Source organism: Lampetra fluviatilis, chromosome 12 (assembly GCF_964198595.1).
Source record: "Lampetra fluviatilis chromosome 12, kcLamFluv1.1, whole genome shotgun sequence".
NCBI lineage: Eukaryota > Metazoa > Chordata > Hyperoartia > Petromyzontiformes > Petromyzontidae > Lampetra > Lampetra fluviatilis.
The window spans coordinates 3,490,553-3,510,828 of NC_136286.1; the positions used below are offsets into that span (position 1 = coordinate 3,490,553).

General features: G+C 48.3%; 1 protein-coding gene across 1 annotated transcript in view; it reads right to left on the reverse strand.

The window, feature by feature from the left end:
* Positions 1 to 19,180, reverse strand: part of LOC144935265 (kinase non-catalytic C-lobe domain-containing protein 1-like) — a 38,482-nt gene extending 19,302 nt beyond the window's left edge. Inside the window, exons 1-13 of the mRNA XM_078861835.1 lie at positions 19,044 to 19,180; positions 13,475 to 13,592; positions 12,678 to 12,749; positions 11,939 to 12,000; positions 10,928 to 11,096; positions 10,315 to 10,427; positions 9,263 to 9,413; positions 7,410 to 7,512; positions 4,533 to 5,602; positions 3,717 to 3,861; positions 3,023 to 3,285; positions 1,567 to 1,698; positions 493 to 962 (exon numbers count right to left, since the gene is read on the reverse strand). Coding sequence (XP_078717961.1) covers positions 493 to 962; positions 1,567 to 1,698; positions 3,023 to 3,285; positions 3,717 to 3,861; positions 4,533 to 5,602; positions 7,410 to 7,512; positions 9,263 to 9,413; positions 10,315 to 10,427; positions 10,928 to 11,096; positions 11,939 to 12,000; positions 12,678 to 12,749; positions 13,475 to 13,592; positions 19,044 to 19,106 — 2,931 coding nt within the window. The 5' untranslated portion in view covers positions 19,107 to 19,180. The remainder of the gene's footprint in view (positions 1 to 492; positions 963 to 1,566; positions 1,699 to 3,022; positions 3,286 to 3,716; positions 3,862 to 4,532; positions 5,603 to 7,409; positions 7,513 to 9,262; positions 9,414 to 10,314; positions 10,428 to 10,927; positions 11,097 to 11,938; positions 12,001 to 12,677; positions 12,750 to 13,474; positions 13,593 to 19,043) is intronic.
* Between the last annotated feature and the right edge of the window lie 1,096 nt (positions 19,181 to 20,276).

Genomic DNA, 20,276 nt, shown 5'->3' on the forward strand with positions numbered 1-20,276 from the left:
ATAATATCATGAGACAATGTGTGTATTCGGATTTGTCGCAAAACACCGCAACTCTTCATGTTCGAGATGGCCCACGTAAGTGTATATCACAGAGTTACCTCTGAGATGCCTTCAAGTGACCTCTTTTTCCACATAGCAGGGGGCAGCGCTCTGCCACTGAGAGTAATGTCCGTCGCAAGATAGTCAACCCGATATTTTTAATTCTCAGAGCTGGACTTTAGCCAAATTGACTGCAGAACCAAATATGGCACGATGTTGTTTTTGTTGCGCAGTCATTAGTGACCAGGTTGAGACAATCAGCTCACTACACTTGAGAACCCAGATTAATATCGGGCAGCTGCCTAGATGTGAACCCAAGATCTAAGTGATGCCAGCTCAGGGTTTTCTTCATCTTTTTTTTTTTATCTTGGAGCCACTTTGCCACCTTGCGATTCAGCCTTAAACGAGTATCAGCCAAAGTGCGGCATACTTGTTGGCATCTGGTGTACGCACCTGCAACCTCTCCTCCAGCCCGGCGCTCTGCCCGTATTTGCGGCCCAACGTCTGTGCATACGTCTTGATTTCCTCATTAAAGTCCGCCTCGCCGCGGAAGGCCAAGGCCCAGCCAAGGCATGTGGGCTGTGGCCCGGACGGACATGGGAAGTCTGAGCTGGGGCCACCGCTGCTGGCGCCATCCCCGCTGCAGCTGCCGCTGCCTCCGTCTCCACCACCGCCGCCACCGCCACCAATGCTGCCACCGCTGCTGCTGTTGTTGTTGGTCATCCGGCTGCCACCGCCACCACCGCCACCAGCACTTCCGCCACGAGTCTCTCCGCCGGGCCAGCCGAGAGCGACATTGGGACCCAAGGCGCCATCTCCCTCGTTCCCCTCCCACGACTCCCGGCTGTAGAGCTCGGAGAGTGAGGAGTTGGCGCTCTGACAGCTGATTGGCCGTCGCAGGGCTGGCAGTGCCGCGGGGTTTCCTGTGAGTGGAAGGTGCAATGGTAAGACAGATGTTGCGTGAGAGCCACCTTTGTCTCAAAGGGTTATCACCTCGTTGCGCAGTTTTCTTTCATTCATTGACACATCAAAAATACCGATCGGCAAAACGGGAAAATATTTTCCTATCCTGCAATTTCTTTCCGACTGCATCGTTTATTTTGAATTCTATAATGACATCCATTATTAATGCTGCAGCGTGTGTTAATTATTAACAAGTAAAGAAAATGATTTGCAGGCAAAGAACTTTCCTCTCACAATGGAAAATTATCCGATGTTCCTACACAGCACCTCTAGCGGCTGCAGGGTTGACAGGAACGGCGATGAGCGTCTCTCCATGACGCCGCGTGGGTCGTGAGGGGTGCTGTGATCGCATTTCACGGTGCAGCACGAGTGCAAAAGTAAATATGAATCAAGGAATTGACACGTCGTGGCACTCCCGAGTCCTTACAAGCAACGCCGCCATTGGCAGCGATGATTGTTACTAGAATTCAGCGTCATTTCCTAAATGCTTTGAGCCACAGGACGCGTGGATCAAACAGAGACTGGGCGGCGCGGACGTTCACATCGCGACATTTTTGCACGCACCGCTGCCTTCTCCGATGCCGGTGTCCTTCTGACAGACGGATTTCCAGACCTGGATTCCGGCCTGATCGTCGGGCGACCGCTCCGGTGCAGGAACCTCGCTGATGTTGCCGCATGTCACGGCCGGATCCGGGCCTGCATGGGCGGCATTGGGGAAAAAATAAACATGGCTTAGTTGCATCCAACGAGGCTATTACGAGACATAGAACTGAAATAATCACATATGTGCAGTATGTAAATTACAATTGATTGAAATTAAACATCTCAATGGAATTTGTACATTTTATCCAAATGATGCGAGACACAGTTTTTTTTGTCATTTGTATAAATTGAATGTACTTTGTCCATCACGGAAGATTACCAGTAAATATTAACCAGTTTTCGGTCCCATTGCTGTGTACGTTTACGGTGGCACAAAGCATGAAAAATAAGAATAGGTTTTACCCTTTCTGGCAATAAAACAGGTGTTGAGATGTTCAAAAACCAAATACATACCTTGGATATGCAAACAAACATGCTCACCACAAGTACGTGTGGTTAATGCAGACTTGATGCCTTGAAAAAGGTATATATTTGGTGTTTGAACATCTTAACACCTGTTTTATTGCCAGAAAGGGTTAAATCTATTCTTATTTTCATACTTTGATACTGGCAAAAAGCTCCCATGGTACCAAGCGCGTCCATAAAATAATGGCTGACATGCATAAATTGTTAAACACGAGCCCGAAATGTGTACACAAGAAACAACACGATTCGTTTGAATGCCGCTTACTGAACAAGGTAAGAAATCATAGTGCCTCGTGTATTTTCCGAGAGGGAGCCTGAACACTCGAATGTATGAACAGTTATTCATCATCATGTACTTTAGTTCCTAGCAATTGCCAACCTAGGATTTGGGTTATGGCACAGGTAATGAATGACCCACTCTTGTAAAAAAATTACGTCACATTCCACTTTAGAGCAGATGGCACACTTTAAAATAAACACCGTGCAGAAATTACTGAACGAATGTGGAAATTGGACCATCTATGTTAATTTGCTTGCACTAGCCACTAGGTTAACCGGTTTCTCGATTAAAGTCTCACATTGTGAGGACGGGAGTAAAAATCACAGCCAGGGTCACATCGGTTAAAAATGATCATTATCATCGTGATTATCATCATCATCGTCATCTTTATTGTGATCACTATATGTATTGTTAACGTCGTGATCATTATCATCACCATCATCACCCTGACCATCACCATCATCAGTATCACTTCAAAGTGAGTAAATATATGAATTTGAGATTAACTTAGTGCTACATCAGAAGAGGGCTGGCCACACTATGACATAGGACATAGCCTTGTCATTTTGTGAATAATGTGCAGGTTACAAATCGTTTTGATGATTGTTACTACACACACACGGGAAATCCTTCCCTCCCTATCCCCACCACCGCACGCACGCACGCACTCGCCTGTGCACTGCACTCTCCCGGCAACCTTTGACCCCGAGCCCCGCGAGTCTCCCGAGCCAGGGCTGGCGCTCTTTCCGGCGCTGCGCGGCGTGCCGTGCTGCCGGAACGTGCTCTCCGACCAGGTCCGCGAGCGCGAGCTCCGGAGGCCAGGCTCCATGTCGGCCGCACCGCGATTGCCCCGGCCCGCGTTGCTCGTCACCGGCTCGGGGCCCGTGCAGTCGATGCGCCGCTCGACGCCCGGCAGTGGCTTCTGAAAGGACGGCCTGCTTTAATGGGAAACGCGCAATCCCACCCCCCGCAATAAGTTAGGAAGAATCACGCGCAAGCGTGAATTATGTAACGCTTTGCACAATTTCAACTGCTTTTTGTGCTTAGTTGTTGTCCTTCCCCCGCACCTACAGTGCTAAAGAAGATCAACATGCATATGATTCGATTTGTCTTCGTTAGCATTTAATATACAATTGTGTTTATACATGTTTGAAAATCGTCCACTTTGCTCTGGTTTGTGTCTACAGGTTATGGGCAACCCTTCGGGCCAATTTCTAGGAATGTAAATAAAGGTAAATCCTGAATAGCAATACAATAAATCTGAATCTTCACAAGTTCATTGAAATGTTGGAGGATCGGAGGGAAAGAGCAGTGTGATTCGTGAGACACAAACAGCGTTCCACATCGTGACTTCGGGGAGGTTGACCTCTGTATCTTGAGAGGCGGCATGGTGTCGCGGGAGTGCAGCTTGCGGAGCAGCCCGTCGTCCCAGTACAGGTCCGGGTAGCGCTCCTTTACCAGGTAACTGAAAGCCTTGAAGTTGAGTACACGCAGGGCTCGGATAAACTCAGCTGTGAAGTGGAGCCAGATGTGGTGAAAGGGGCGGTGGGGGGGGCAGGGAGTCAAATCGATGTAACAAAATAATTAACTTGCATTCAATGTCCTGATAATGCACACAAAAATCACCCAGAATGCATCACGATCCTGTAAGGCCTCGCAAGATAAGCAAAGTTTGAGACTGGATAGTGCTTGGATGGTTGACGATCGTGCATTAAACAGGCGCAATAGGCAATCGCAGTTTGCAATATCATTGTATTCTTTTTACACTTTGCTGTAATTCCAGCACGAATAAAGGTTAATTAGAAGTTATTCAGAAACAGTTCACTAAACATAAGCATGCCATAAGTCTTTTATTCATCACAACTTTATAATCTGTAATGGTTATAATGCACACTGTCAGTGGGACAATGAATAATCAAATAATCAAATGAAACCGAAAGGGATGACATCATAACTGCAATGCCATCAAATATTTTATTAATGCGGAGCATTAATTTAATGCGTTTGCATTTCATAAATATTGTCAACAATTAAGACATGATCGTCATGATATTTAGCAAAATGGACGATTTGATTATTGCTGATCTTATATCGTATGATATATCGTAGAATCGCCATATCGTGGCCACCCTAACCACCACTACTGCTGGAGCACCACCGGTTAATTCATGGATTTGCTCACCCATCTCCATCTCCACGGCACCGTTTTCCATGTAGCCCTCAAAGGCAAACTCCTCGCGCAGGAGCCTAAGGATGCGCTGCTGCTGGGGGCTGATGGGACGCGGTGAATGGGGACCCTCGGCCGCCCCCGTGCGGCCATTCTGGCCCTGATGTCCAGGCGACGATGGCCCCACCTCAGGGCTGGATGGCGTCCGGCGTCTCCCCGCAGCCGGCACGGGCGCCCGGCTGCCCCACTGCGCCTCGAGGCTGTAGCCGGAACCCTGCGTACCGCTCCCCTCGTAACTTCCCGCGTGTCCCTGCGCCTGAGCCGCCCACATCTCCGCCCGGCGGAACTCCAGGTCCGGGCTGAGTGAGCAGGCCCGACCGCCGAAGCTACCGTTTCCCCTCGCCCTGCCGCCCACCGCCGTCCGCCCGGCGGCCGCCGCTCCTCGGCCTTGCACCGGAGTGCTCGTGGTCCACTGCTCGGGGCGGCCCCGTGGCCTGGCGACAGACGTCGCCGGCTGGCGAAGCGGCCCACTTTGCGAGCTCCAGTTCGTGGCACGTCCGGGTGACGAGGGGCTGCCGCAGTCCGGCGAGGCGGGGTGGTCCGGCCCCCGACCGTCCCCGTTGGAGTTGGGCCAGTTGCCGCGAGCGAGCGCCGCGGCTCGCGCGCCGTACTGCGCCGCGGGAGCGTAACTCCCGGCGGCCGACATCATCACAAGCGGCGAGCTGCTCACGATGGGCCCGGGCGCGGGAGCGGTGGCCCCGGCGGGGTCCTGCGGGGAGGAGACGGGGACGAGGAGGTAGTTCCCCGACGACTCGTCCAGGACGAGGGAGAAGCATTGCTGCGGGGCCGGCGAGGCCGCGGGTGGGCACGGATTGTGGTTCTCCGACTGCCTCCGGCTGGGCTGCGGTTGTCCGGCGGCGGCGGTGTCGGCGGTGGTGTCCGACGGCAGGCGAGCGGTCGTGTGGTCGGCGTCGACGCCGCTTTGCCGCGACACCCTACGGTGCCCCGTCTCGGTCCACGTTTGCTGCCGGAGAACGCGGCGCCTGGGCATCTGCTGTGCGCCGTCGTCGACGCTCATGCTCCTTCTGCAAACAAAAATAAACGAGTCTATAGACACTCTACATATTTACTCAAAAATTCCTCACAAATGCAATTTAGTGCCCTCTGCCCCCCCTGCCTCCCAAGACTCCATTTGACATGTTACCCAGATTTTTCATCATTTTACCAATAAGACTCCCAACCCGTGGTCTCCCGAGGTAAGTGGCAATGCCATTAGAGGATTTGAATTTTTTTTACAGATTTTTTTAACCTATAAGATAAGCATGGTGAAAATGTTCATAGCTGTTTTTTTAACAGGTAAAACCTCATATGATTTGTAGATAGCGCATCATCAACACCATACATGCGTGGTTACTTCTGGTCAGAATGAGACTTTAAATGAGATCTTACCGAACGATTAAGGTTACTCAGGCGCTGTGGATGAACAGCATAATATCTTATAATGTAAACACACACACATGCAGCATGCTAAAATTGCAAGAGAATCTCGCAATACAGGACCGACTTTGTGTCAGTATGATGAAAGTATGACTGAGTGCAGGTGCTCCTGCCAATTTCTGCTGCCAATTATTGTCACACATGGCAGAGGCAATAAACAGAAACAAACATAACAATGATCAGATAGCAATCTTTCCACAGATAGGAACTTAAGCATCACCACAAACATAGTCTTTCATAGCGTGTTAAACAATTGCACGAGTTTCGATTTAAAGCTTTCGTGACTGCAGGGATTCATCTTCTTGGTTCTTTCGGTAAAGTCACGTAGAAGGGAAGTAATAAAATAATAAAAATAAAACATAATAAAAGAATTCTCACGATGTTTCGGCCACAACGCAAGCAGCCGTCATCAGGTGAAAACCAAGCATGGTGCTGTTTCATTCAGACGCTGTCGCCTCGACAGACCTGGTTTTCACCTGATGACGGCTGCTTGCGTTGTGGCCGAAACGTCGTGAAAATTATTTTATTATGTTTTATTTTTATTATTTTATTACTTCCCTTCTACGTGACTTTACCGAAAGAACCAAGAAGATGAATTGCACGAGTCTTGGAGATGGAAATAGTTTTACCTAATTGTTGCGAAAATTCATTGAGAGTACCTTTCCGGCGATGTGCGAAGACTGGCAAATGGCAAACATTTTTTTCTAAATATATTTTATTGTATGTAATTAACATCTTAGTTAATTGGCACTGAATACCACCGAACTTTTTTTTAAAAGTACAAAAGTAGAAGTTTATTCCGTGTCACCGTCACTGTGAATGAAGTAGAGAAGGGTGAAGGCTTTGGCTCGTTCGCTAAATGCGAAAGGCTCAACAGATTTTCTGAAAGTGCCCGAAACATTTCTAAAAGTTAGAGGAAACTCGAAACCTTGTGCCCTGTATCAATAAAGGTTTACAAATCTAGTCACAGACACACCTACTGGACGAGAAGATGTGTCCTCCCCCAATACTGCTTTAAAATACAGGGAGAAAAAAGTGTGTATTATAACCCGGACAACACGGTAGGTATATATATCTTCTTCTTGGTTCTTTCGGTAAAGTCACGTAGAAGGAAAATAATAAAATAATAAAAATAAACCATAATAAAATAATTCTCACGACGTTTCGACCACAACGCAAGCAGCCGTCTTCAGGTGGAGAACAGGTCTGAAGACGGCTGCTTGCGTTGTGGCTGAAACGTCGTGAGAATTATTTTATTATGTTTTATTTTTATTATTTTATTATTTTCCTTCTACGTGACTTTACCGAAAGAACCAAGAAGATGAATCCCTGCTGCAGTCACGAAAGCTTTAAATCGAAATTTATATATATCTTTTCAACAAATTCTTCACTCACTCAGGATTGTGGTTTGCACCGCTGGCATGCTGCGGAGGGGTCTTGGTAGGAACGGGTCCGCGGACGGCCTCGAACTTTCCCGTCGAGGAGACGGGCACGAAGCCTGTAGCGGTGGGGACGGTCGGTGTGCATTAGTGGGGTAAGCTGTAGTGGTGGGGACGGTAGGTGTGCATTAGTGGGGCAAGCTGTAGTGGTGGGGACGGTAGGTGTGCATTAGTGGGGCAAGCCATGGGCGTGTCGCGACGCGCCCCGAGAACCCAATTGCGCAGACCGTGAGGCCGTAGTGTTGTTATAAAAAAAACGAAAGCGGTTAAAAAATAATCAAACAATTCTTTTCCTCCTCCCCAACCAAGCACTGACAACTCAGTGTGACCGGCCGTAACGTGTAATGTTTGTACCGTACTGAGACACTGCACAAATCGGAAGATACATCCGGATAGGTTGAAAATTAAAGGTGGAAAGTTCCTCTCAGATCTGTTGGACTCATGCAGTCCAGGGTTAAGTCATGGTTGAGCACTAAACACAAAAAAAACTACAACTTTACCATAATTCATTCGTAACCCTCCTAGAATAAAGCCCGAAACTCATGTTCAATTAAACAAATAACATCATTAAAGTTTGTTATATTACAACTGCCACTACCCAGATTTGTCTTATGAAGGGGAAATAAATGTTATAAATGTAGTTGTATGATTTTAATGCCACGCTGTGACTAATGCAGTTTACCCTGACAAGCATTGGTGTGACGGCACATCGATACATATCGAATGTTAAGCTCACAATTCATGTATCGAATCGATTATGTAAGAACTGATGATTTTTTATTCGTATATATGATGTATGAAATGGCTTCCCATGACCCCTGTAGCCACTGGAGACACTGCCATTCACCACAATAAAAACAAATTCTTGAATCATATCACAAACGCTGAACGGAAACAATTTATCGAATTTTCCTGCGGCACGGCCGGATTTAGTGGGAGGAGGCAAGGGAAATCTGGCTGTTTAGTCTTATAATAGTTATAATATGAACGTTATAAACAATGCTACCTTTATTACTTGCTGTTTCATGGGGTTGATCTATTCTTCAATTGTTCCCATCTGACATATATTAACCCCTCCCATCTCAGCCTTGTGCTAAACTAGTGAGATAGTTCAACATGTAGGTTAGGTAGGAATTTTGTGTGTGTCTTTTTCCTTGTATGTGGGGAGCAGTAGTGTAGCAGTTAGCGCTGTGCTACGAAGCCAATAACCCAAATTCGATTCCCGCTCACGGCAAACAGCAGTGACGAATATCTGAACCGGTACTGGCCCTCCTCCCCCAGGTCGACTCAGCCTCAAATGAGTACCTGGAGCGGTGTGTAAACATCGCCACTAGGAAGTTGGGTGTGGTGCTAGCCACCCAGCCACCCACCCCCGTATGTACCGTGCTGACCTCCATAGGTACTCGCTAACAGCATTTGCCCCAACAGTCTGTTAAGGCTATACGAGGGAGCTTTGTCTGTATGTGTAGGGTGACAGGGCGGAGGAGGAGAGGGGGAGGGGGTCTTTCATGGTCAGGTGTCCTTGGGGGTAAAATTCCCTCTTACACCCCAGAAATGTCTAGTTCATGGGGGAATTATTTCAGTTGAACTTCTACAGGCAAGCTTATCGGGACAAATCGTGTTCATGCAAATGTTTTACTGACAGTGTAAATTTAGCTCAAATAAAGCACCACGAGGTCTGCTCAGCCACACTGAACTCATTCACTCCTCCGGGCTGATGCCGGCTAGATATTTGTCCACCCACTCGTGTGCCCATGAGTCATGGCACTGAACGCCTGCGTGGGACCGAGTCTGTAAGCATTTCAGTACCTGAGCGGCCCGGGTTCCCCGAATGGTCATTGGTTGAATGAGAGAAGCAGGCCGGCGCTGGACGGGAGGCGCGTGCCGGGCAGGGGGGAGGGCTCTTGGGCTTTGTTCTGGCTCCTTGCTGCCCCGAGCACTGCTCCTGCATTTGCAGAATCTACAGGAAGCAGAATGGAGAGAGAAGAGCAGGGCACAAGTGGCACCGAGACCAGGAGAATGAAGGGGAGTCGGCTCCAAGAGGAATTTTGGAGTCGGCGCTGCTCGGTTGATGCAAATGCTCTTCGGCTCGTGAACAATGGACACACGCATTGTAGCAGTCTAACACAGGCATGCGAGGCATACATACATCGCATTACAAATGATACACGTGGTCTCCAGAGCACTGGTGCAAAATCCAGACTACTTAAACAGCTCGTTGAACTCTATCAACCCTGCGTGCGAGGACGATCGTTTCAGGCTATCGTTATACAAATTCACGAAGCTCTTGACATGCTCGCAAAAAGCACAAGCGAGGAGTGCCACGTCACGCAACACTAAACGCTCGTTATCCCCGCTCTGCTTGTTGTGAACCGATTACAAAAGTGTCATCTCCAATCGCTCGCACGCGCAGGGAGGGCAACGCGGCTCCTTGTTGCGACACTCGCAGGGAGGGCGAGCTGCACAGTTCCCGTTGCGGAATGCCGCACACCTGCGCAGACACGCCGCGGCACACCACGGCCGGCGTGGGCGTGGGCTTCACGGTGGAGTGCACAGGTGGGTGCGGCGCGAATTATACTTCGCGGAGATGACTCTGTGGGCAGTCAACTTCCTGATTAATCATAAGCTACCCAACGTGGACACACACCCGCAGGCCTATCCGTCACTCTTTAAAAGACCGGCGGCAACGATGATTACGCAATAGAAGGGATTCATTGTCCACGGTGCAAGTGTAGAGATGCACATTGTACTCGTAAAAAATAAGGTGAACAGGAAGCTAACCCACAAAACCACCCCATTCCCGAAGAATAACCTGAACTCCTTGAGTCTCTTCCATCAGACAAATGAATACGGTGTCTCACCTGTCCATGCATAGCCTCCATGCGCAACATCATGCAGATCTCTTGGGTGAGGATCCCTGTCTGGCTCTGGTACTCGTTACAGTCCTGGTCGACGATAAACAGAGACCGGCAACCTTGTCAGCCAAGAGCCTTGGAGCGAAACGCACAGCCTCATCCACCAGCTTATAACACCCGAAGACTGTAAAAGAGGGAGGGCATCCCAAGATATAGTCCTGGCTTAGAGCCAAAGATGACCTCCTTTGAACTTCTTAGCCAACGGTGCTGATCGGAGGTGCGGGGGAAGGAGCAGCAGGGCACATGACATCATTGTTATGGCTGATTACAGCTCAAAAGAGCACGATTTGAATGGCCAACAGCACAGCACATCCCAGCCCAGCGCAATGTAGAAATGAACACCATGGCCAGTTCTGTGGCGTAGCGTTGTTGGCAATGGGCGTGCTGCAAGGAATTAAATGAGGGTCCCACGTACAATTTCCCTGCTTTTGATCTTCCAGCGCTTGAGTCCTAGCGTCCCAACGAGCCCCGTTACAACTTGCACCGAATGCAAAACAACTTCAACAGCTACAAAATCGAACGCAGCGCGCTGCTGCTTGCCCCGTCCGTGGCACCGTGCCGGCGGGCACCTTGAGAACGGTGCTGATGGAGAGGCGCTTCTCGGCGTCGGGCTCGGTCATGCGCGCCAGCAGCTGCTGGAAGTGCTCGGTGAGCTGGGGGCCCTGGCTGCTTGGGAGGCAGAGCGTGGCCGCGGCCAGCACCGTCTGGGCCACGCCGAAAATACACGACTGTTGGAGGTAAAAAGGAGGCGTTGATCACGTGGGTGCAGAGAAAACAAAGGGTTAGTCTTCTTGGTTCTTTCGGTAAAGTCACGTAGAAGGGAAATAATAAAAGAATAATAAAAGAATAATAAAATAATTCTCACGACGTTTCGGCCACAACGTAAGCAGCCGTGAATGTTCATTCAGACGCTGTCTTTCCGACAGACCTGTTCTTCGTCATTCAGACGCTGTCTTTTCGACAGACCCGTTCTTCACCTGAGGACGGCTGCTTGCGTTGTGGCCGAAACGTCGTGAGAATTATTTTATTACGTTTTATTATTATTATTTCATGATTTCCCTTCTACGTGACTTTACCGAAAGAACCAAAAAGATGAATCCCTGCAGTCACGAAAGCTTTAAATCGAAATTTAAATGCTTAGTCAGTGAGCCATCGGAATAAATAATATTCACGGGGTAAGAGTCAAGACTTCCATGAGGTCTGTTGCGATTGACAAAAAAGCGGCTGGTGGTCAAGACTGACGTCGGTGCACTTGCCCGCCAAGCAACGTGCCCGAGAGGACGTCCACGGTGGAGACCGAGCAATGAAATCAGCACCTGTGCAAGTGCTCGATGTATTGCTACATCACAAGACAGTGAGGCATGACGATAGCTTGGGGGAGGCCATCACCTCGCAGCGGATTGCTCATGGTTGAGGACGATGATGGTTAAGATAAGTCCTTAGTTACAGGAGATTGCTTACAATTTGACGGAATAATATATTTTTTATATCACGTGTCGCTAATCGAGGATTTGGCTTTTGGTTTGCGGTAGGTGCCAGCGGAGGGAGGAGCGATGCACACAACCGTTACCTTTTCTGAGATGATTCCCTGCTTTTCAAGCTCTGGGGCCAGAAAAAATTCATCCAGGTCATCTGAGAAGGGGCAGAGTCATCCATTATTTTGCGAGTAGAGTACCATGTCGCATATCTCATTTGCTGGGGACTGAGGTACAGCACCAACAGTCCATGTAAGATATTCGTATCAATGTACATATTCACGTGTTAGTGTTTGTGTAAAAGTGTATATGCCTGTGTGGCTAAGGCATTGTGATGTGCGTTCGATTCACAGCCAAAATGAGTGGCGATATATGAAGCGGTGCTGGGCTTCCCCAAGGTTGTGTAATACAGTGACGGCCTTCAGAGGTGTTCATTAACAGCAATTACAAATACCATCTCTGCATTTGTATGCGTTTGTGGATGTTGGTGTTACTTTCTGAGTAGTGGAAGTGTAGCGATTAGCGCGCTGCGTTACGAACCCGGCGACTCGAGTTTGAGTCCCGCTCGCGGCCAACAGCAGTGACGATAATCTGAACCGGTTCTGGGCCTCCCCTAGGTCGACTAAGCCTCAAATGAATACCTTGTGCGGTGTGTAAACATCGCCACTGGGGAGACAAAGCCGGCCGGGCGTGGTGTTGGCCACCCAACCCCTCGTGTGCGGTGCCGGCCTTCAATAGGTGCTCACAAACAGCACTTGCCCCAACAGTCTGTTAAGGCTATAAGGGGGGATCTTTGTCTTTGGTTGTAGCGTTGTGGCTGCTCTGGGCCCTCACCTTGTGGACTCACGGGCATGAATCTGACGATCCCAGAAGGGACTATGGTGACCGTGTCAAGCGACACGTAAACTGCGGCAGAACGGGGCACACACGCGCTCTGCGTCAGGGCCGCCGACACGCGTTTTATTACTTCAAATGTTATCAAAAACAAAAAACGACATCAATAACAACACGACGCAAATAATTGGTTCTCTGTTTACTTTTAAGGTATAGACTCACAGGATTTTATAAATGATGTTTAACACATTGCTGATGCTCAGAGTTCTCACATGCAGGTAGTTTGAACACGCTTCAGAGACGTAACCATTGCAGGGTAAATGTGTGATGGAAGGCATAATTGGCAATGAAGACTAAACACATTACACAATTAGCAGACTCATTTTTTTCGGTTTTGCTCAAATAAAATAAAAATCTGAAAAGACAGTGCGCAAAAAAGCATGGAGAGGTGCATGCTCGGGATGTAATTAACATGCAGAAAGCAGAACACATGGATGCAAGTTAAAGACATAATTTCAGCTGTTATGAAAAGTGGGCTTGGGCAGGAGGGTGATGATCATCGCCGGTGATCAAGACTAATGAGTGACAGCCAAGGGAGAGAACGCGCCGGAGAGGACATCCGTCGCGAAGATGGAGTGATGAAATCAGCTCCTGTGCAGGTGCGAGGTGGATTATTAAATTGCAGGACTGTGAAAAAGTGCGAAGGCTTGGGGAGGCCTTCATTCAGCAGTGGATTGATCCTGGCAGATGAGGACGATGACAACGACGATGAATAACTCTCACGGGCCAGTCCTCACCTGGTCTCTGCTCCCGGTTCTTGAGAGCCATGACACACTCCCGCAGCACGGCCCACAGCGAAGGCTCTCCGATGTGGTGGGTCAGACCCCAGAGGATCTCACGCAGGGACATTATCGTCTGAGCAGGGAGGGCAAAGCGCAACACCGTCTCAATCACCGGCGAGGCTCGTCCATAACGGATTACTCTTTACCATGCGGGGCAGCAGCGATGGGTCGTACACTGATCAGCAAACTTCCCATTGGCACAGCTTGATGAAGTGTACGTGTAAATATACACCGCGTTGTCAATCCAATACTGGATGAGGGCATCCCCACTCCGTGTGAAATGTTATTTGACCGTAGCTGACCACAATGGTCAGCGTGGGTGAGGATGGGGAGCTTAAACAGCTCGCTCTGCGTGGTTGTCGCCCATCCAAGCACTATCAAGGTAGAATCCTGATTAGATTCCGAGATCTGATGAGATCGGGCACATTCTGGTTGATTTGGTCACAGGCCTTATGGGCATATAAGTGAAAATTGTTGGAAAGTTGGCCTAATCTGAAAAAAGCAACATTTTATCATACAATTTTGTCTCACAGCTGACATAAGCTCAAATGTCCACACACGTACACATTAATGGCGATGCCTGTCCACTGCACACATCGTGGCTCTCAGACCCCTCCAGGGATCTTTACAAAGACGGTCACCGCATCGCGCGCTTTTAGATGCGCTTCAGCGGCCGTCTGGAACGTTCTTCCTTCCGATATTAGGTAAGTCACTGGAGCTTTACACCTTTAAACCTAATTGAAAACTCATTTCTTTAGAACTGCTTTTGTGTTTAGTTTCTTGTCCTTCCGCCGGACCTCCGATTAGCACGGTTAGCTACGTACAGTGTGAAAGAAGTTCAACATAAATACATACATACAGAACTGACACATGAAGGGTCTGGGTTAACCACTTAGGGTCCCGACCGCAACTGCCAACATACCTGGCAGCCACAAGTGGGGGCTATTTAATACTTAAGGACACATTTATGTGGATGAGTCATTGGCCACCCATTGTGTATGAGCCGTACATCATGGGGGCATCGATTAAAGCTACAATGATAATCATCTGCGGGTTGGGGAAGTGGGTGGTGACACCGATGGCCATCAACTTCACTGCTATCATCAGCGGATGAACGACTGGCCGAATCCTCACTCAGATAGAGCTGACACAGAACACAAACATGCAAGGCCAGATTTCAGCGGGTGGCATAATGGACATTTGTCCCCTCCTGAGTCCAAAACTCCAGCGGGGCCCACCAAAAACAAAACATTATAGTCAACTCTTGAACAAAGCATTACAATACTGTACATTAAATTCTTTCAAGCGAAGCTTAGTGTCGTTTCAGAATACATTTCTCAACTTGCAACCCAACCCAGAAAACCGCACTTGAAATACATTTTACAAAACGTATTTGGAAAAGTAGGACTGTGTATTCATAGTGTAAGCGGAGAGGGGGGGAGGTGAGGTGGGGTGGGGTGGTGATCTTTTCTGCTTTGGTGTCCCAGGAGAAAGATTGCTAAATCTGGCCTTGTACACATGTAAGTGCATTTCAAGTATGCAAGTCGGACACTGGATGAATGATACTAATGGTGATATCGGTTCTGGTGACATAGGCCATGGTGTTGTGAGTGTGCAGACCAGCACAAATTTCTGTGTCCATGCTCGCACGCTAAACGCTCACATAGGTTGCAGCAAAAACAACACTACCGCTACCGACATAAATTATGGAGAGGTCTCAATTGTATGCGTGTGAATATGGTCTTTACGGCATATTTAAATAACATCAGTGACATTGCACTGATGGTTTTTAACTGGCAAACATTGAAAAAAATTATTACAAATATCCTCAAGATAGCAAACTATGCTGATAAGCCTCCTTAGTCTCTTGCAGAAGGCTCAATATGTGACACAATAACCTTGCAATTACCACAGTTCACCGTGTGTGTCAATGCGGGTTGGTGAACGGAGTGCAGGAAATTCAATTCAAGTTGCCGAGTTTATAGTGCAGTGCGATGACCACAATTATACTAATTTTAATGTATAACACGCCACAGAGTATTCGCTCACTCTCAAAAAGAGAGGACAACTCCGAGATACGAGGAACCACAGACAAGCGGGAGGCAGCCATGTGGTGCGCTGGTGCCAAATGCCCAAGTTCTGCGGTCTTCTTCATATGAGATCTTTTCAGCTGGTGAATTAGTGTTTTCATGTCGGAGAAAACCAAAACACCCAGAAAAACCCATATGTGGGAGTGGGCAACACTATCTTATACAGATGGAGCATATGGACCCCACATTTAACAACATTTGTGTGATCCATCAACCCTCGACCTCCACCGTGCTGGATTATAGGCATGTGCCACAACTGACCACTACTGACTACCCATTGTGCAGTGCATGAAAACGAAACATTTACTGAGCGCAAGCCATTGTTGAAGATTTCGCAACCCCTATGTATTATCCATTTATGCCAAAATGGAGACAGTTGCCTTGTCAGGCTGCATCTAAGCAATGAATAAATCACCAAGAACGCGCCCGGTCTTGTCAGACCTCGGAAGCCCAACAAAGTTGGGTCTGGCAATAAAACTTGGATGGGATAATATATGGAAATAACAAGCATGACAGGCTTGGACTGAGGTGGTCATTGGATATATCTGTACGGGGCTTTACGTGTTTTCCTTGTACGTGGGCTTCTCCTCTGTCTTCTTGCACATGCCACTCTTCAAGGGAAATGTCTAACTATACTATTCACTATTTTTTATTTGACCAGGTAAGGCCCACTGAGCTGTATAGCTCTTTTTCAGAAGGAACCTAGCCACAAATGATAGCTCAGCGAAGCAGCTCATCACGTGGAAATGTATAGCAGCCAAATACTGCAAACGTATGTTGATTCTAAATATGGAGGGAGACACGCAAACTCCAAATATACAGGTTGGGATCATGTCCACGACCTCCTTCATAGCAGGCGATGTAGTTGACACCTCGCCATCTCTCTAATGAAGACCCACCTGAAAACGAGTCTTGAGACTCAATGCGGCTTTGCCGCATAGAGGAACATGAATTGTCGCGAACCCGATCGTGAAGCTTTCATTGGTGCCAAACCAGGTGGCATCTGCCACCGTGTTACCATCTCGCCATCTCTCTATTGAAGACCCACCTGAAAACGAGTCTTGAGACTCAATGCGGCTTTGCCGCATAGAGGAACATGAATTGTCGCGAACCCGATCGTGAAGCTTTCATTGGTGCCAAACCAGGTGGCATCTGCCACCGTGTTACCATCTCGCCATCTCTCTATTGAAGACCCACCTGAAAACGAGTCTTGAGACTCAATGCGGCTTTGCCGCATAGAGGAACATGAATTGTCGCGAACCCGATCGTGAAGCTTTCATTGGTGCCAAACCAGGTGGCATCTGCCACCGTGTTACCATCTCGCCATCTCTCTATTGAAGACCCACCTGAAAACGAGTCTTGAGACTCAATGCGGCTTTGCCGCATAGAGGAACATGAATTGTCGTGAACCCGATCGCGAGGCTTTCATTGGTGCCAAACCAGGTGGCATCTGCCACCGTGTTACCACCCGCCTGAGCAGCGGCCGGCAACTACAAACACGCTCAGCGCTTCACAGCTCGGGGCAGCCCTGCCTGGGACTGTCATTCAAAAGCAACAACAATAACTTGCAGCTCACAAAGAAAACAATTATAAAATATACATCTACTTTGTGTCCCTCCTTCAAAGCAATAAAGGAAATGTCACTGTACACTTAAGTATTTAACAAGTTGATGCAGCAATGCACATACAGCTAGGGCTACCTGTGCTTTTTTTTGTAACCACACCTCACACTCTACTCTCCTTTCGTCCTAGATAAGGCAGCTAGGCGATTCGAATACATTTCTGGCCGGTCAAGTCGTAGTGCATTTCAACATCGTATGAATATCGACAAGGACAAAAATCAAACGGTGCGAGGTGCCTGCGTTACAACTCGCACAGCACGCGTGCAAAATAAAGGCACGGATCAGTTTCGCTGCGGGCGTTTGCGCCACAAGCTAGTCTCCGGCAATGTGGTTTTCTGGAACCACGAAATGCTTCTTCTACGCTGTTTCCCTCCAGGTCCCGCGAGCGTGGGTCTGGACAAAAGTGACATTTCCAGTTCTTTATTGTTGTTGCAGTGGCGCGCTGCCTGCCCCGTGCAGGTGGTGAACGCGGCCTCAAGTGTGCCCCGAGACTCACGGGTACAGTAAACTCTGCAGCAGTAAAACCCGTCAACTCCCCGCCGCTTCTGCTGCCAACCCTCTCATTATAGAGGGCCTTTTAACGTTACACTACAAGAGACTCGCAAACCCTTAAACGCACGCCGATCTCACTCATCCCGTCTACCATCTTTGACGATGGGAGTGTCTCTAATTTGAATATGGTGGCTTTACCGAAAGAACCCAATAGTACAGAAAGAAAGGTTCAACTTCCACTTGACCGATGCAACGTATCTCGAGAATCACAACGAAAATAACAAGAAGAGACATTTTTGTTCGAGATTATTCGATAAAAAAAATAAAAATTAAACCCCCCCCCCCCCATAAACATTTCAAGAGCCGCAATGCACGTGGCGAACTTCGCGAAGCAGTCCTTCTTAAAGAGCCGCATCCGGCCCCGGAGCCGCGAATTGCCGAACCCTGTTGCTCTAGATGAAGGCCGCCTCCCAAAGCCGTCAGCATCTCTCACGCTCCTGAGATGTAACAAAGCCACTCTTAGGTACCTGCACACGAGCTGACTTCATCGGCGTAATTTCGCGGTGAACGTCGATGATGTCATGGTACTTAATTAAAAAAAATCATGATAGGAACTTCCTAATAATAAAAAAGCAGTGCTTAAAAGTGGTCGAAAAAAAAGCAACAGAAAAGACGTACAAAAAGCGAGTGGTCGTGTTGATTTTTTATATTTTCAACCACGACGAGGTCCTAAGGCATGGTACGATTTAAGGCCTGGCTTTCTGCAGTGTAACAACATGTTTAAGCTACCCCCATTTCTATAAAGGTATTTACTCCACTTGGATTTGAAATTTAAATAAAAGCTGCATAGGCTTAGCAAATACATTGCTACAGTTGGCTGGCTTACAGTTCGTCAGAAAACTATGCTACAGTGCACTAACTATGTCAAGTAAAGGCAAGGTGGGAGGGTTGCAAAAGCTCACCCACACACATAACCGCGCAGTTTAAACAAATAAATGTACCACACGACAAAAGCAGGTTCTTGTAAACGACACAATTGAATGAACAGCCCCTGCTTAGTCTGCTCGTTCGCCACTGAACCAGCTTGCACAGAGGGGACAGTTCAATTCCTATAGCCCACCAAGTAATTTCTACAATGAACCAAGAAAGTGGACATACAGATCTATGAGATAAACTCGAACATTTTCCTTTCAAATGTGTTCAAATCACTACCTATCCTATTGTAAGTAAAGCCTCCCAGGTGTTCCTTGCAAGATGTAATGCATCTCAAAAGGTGCCTCAAACGGGCTAAGTAAAGAACATGAATCAACAAACGCTTACGTTCTGCCGGCGAGCCAGTGGCGGTCTGGTCCGACCCAGACCACCATTCGTGATGGGCAGCATGACGAAGAGTTCACCAATGAAGATCGGCAGCCTTCAGCAGGATGGCCCCGTGTACCCAAACTACCCTACCGGTGTATCCCTGCAGCACAGCTGTTGCACGCAATAAGATCAACAGTAAATGGATTATTTTCAAACGAACAACAAAAAAACCCGAATTTTTCAAAGCCGGACTCAAGCTGTACGCAGGTCGTAAGATGCAGCCATGGTGAACGGTTGGGGGGGGGGGTTAGGCTGCGATGGGAAGATGAGCGAGCGAGTGTGCGCCGTGTCATGTGTTCCAGGACGTGTCCGCGTGGACTCCGGGAGCCGCCGACGACTGCGAGGGTGCGGCTCATTGAGCTCGCGCCTGACAAACCCACAAAGCGCTCATGGCCCGCCCGCCCGCCCGCACTTGCCTGTCCAGGCAGGCCAAGCCAAGCTATGGCTTCAACTTGGTCTCACAACAGCCCTGAGGAATGATGGGCTCGGTTGGGTTGGGCTAGGCTGAGTTAGGGGAGGTTTGACAACAACCCATCCACCCCCCCCCTCCCAAAAAAAAAAAATCGGGGAACTAATAAAGTGTACGTACGAAATAATACATGATGTTAACGATGGGTACTGCAAATATTAGCTTAAAAAAATTACAAGCTCACCAAATTAGATGTTAAAACGTTACAGCGTCAGTAAGCCAGTAGACGCGTTATAAACTTTGTCGTAGTCTTCTGCCCGGGGCAACTCAATACGACTCAAAGTATACGACGGAGCGAAGTTTTATGTTCGGAGCAAGTGATAACATATCGGCCAAGAGACGTTTCGTTTTTCAGTAGCCGGGGAGTCATCCTCATCATTTAATCTCGCTGGTGCATTTAAAAATAGCACCGGCAAGTTATGCCAGCGATGGTCAACGCTTGCATTAAAAAAAAAACCTTGCAAACTCGGGCCCCCCTGGAATCGCCGGTGCCTGCGTGCATTCATACGGTGCCCCTATGAAATGACATCACACGACAGGTGTGGAAGAACCAGTTTCATTATGTCTGAGTAATCGCGAAAGCATAATTTATTATGAGAGGGGTTGGAGGAGGGGGGGGGAAGGCAGGAAACCGATGCAGCTTTGGCTGCTGGCAAGTGCCGATTCCAACTACCACGATTTCTCACGCGTGCTTGTGTCGAGGGCTGTGTTGGTGTTGACGT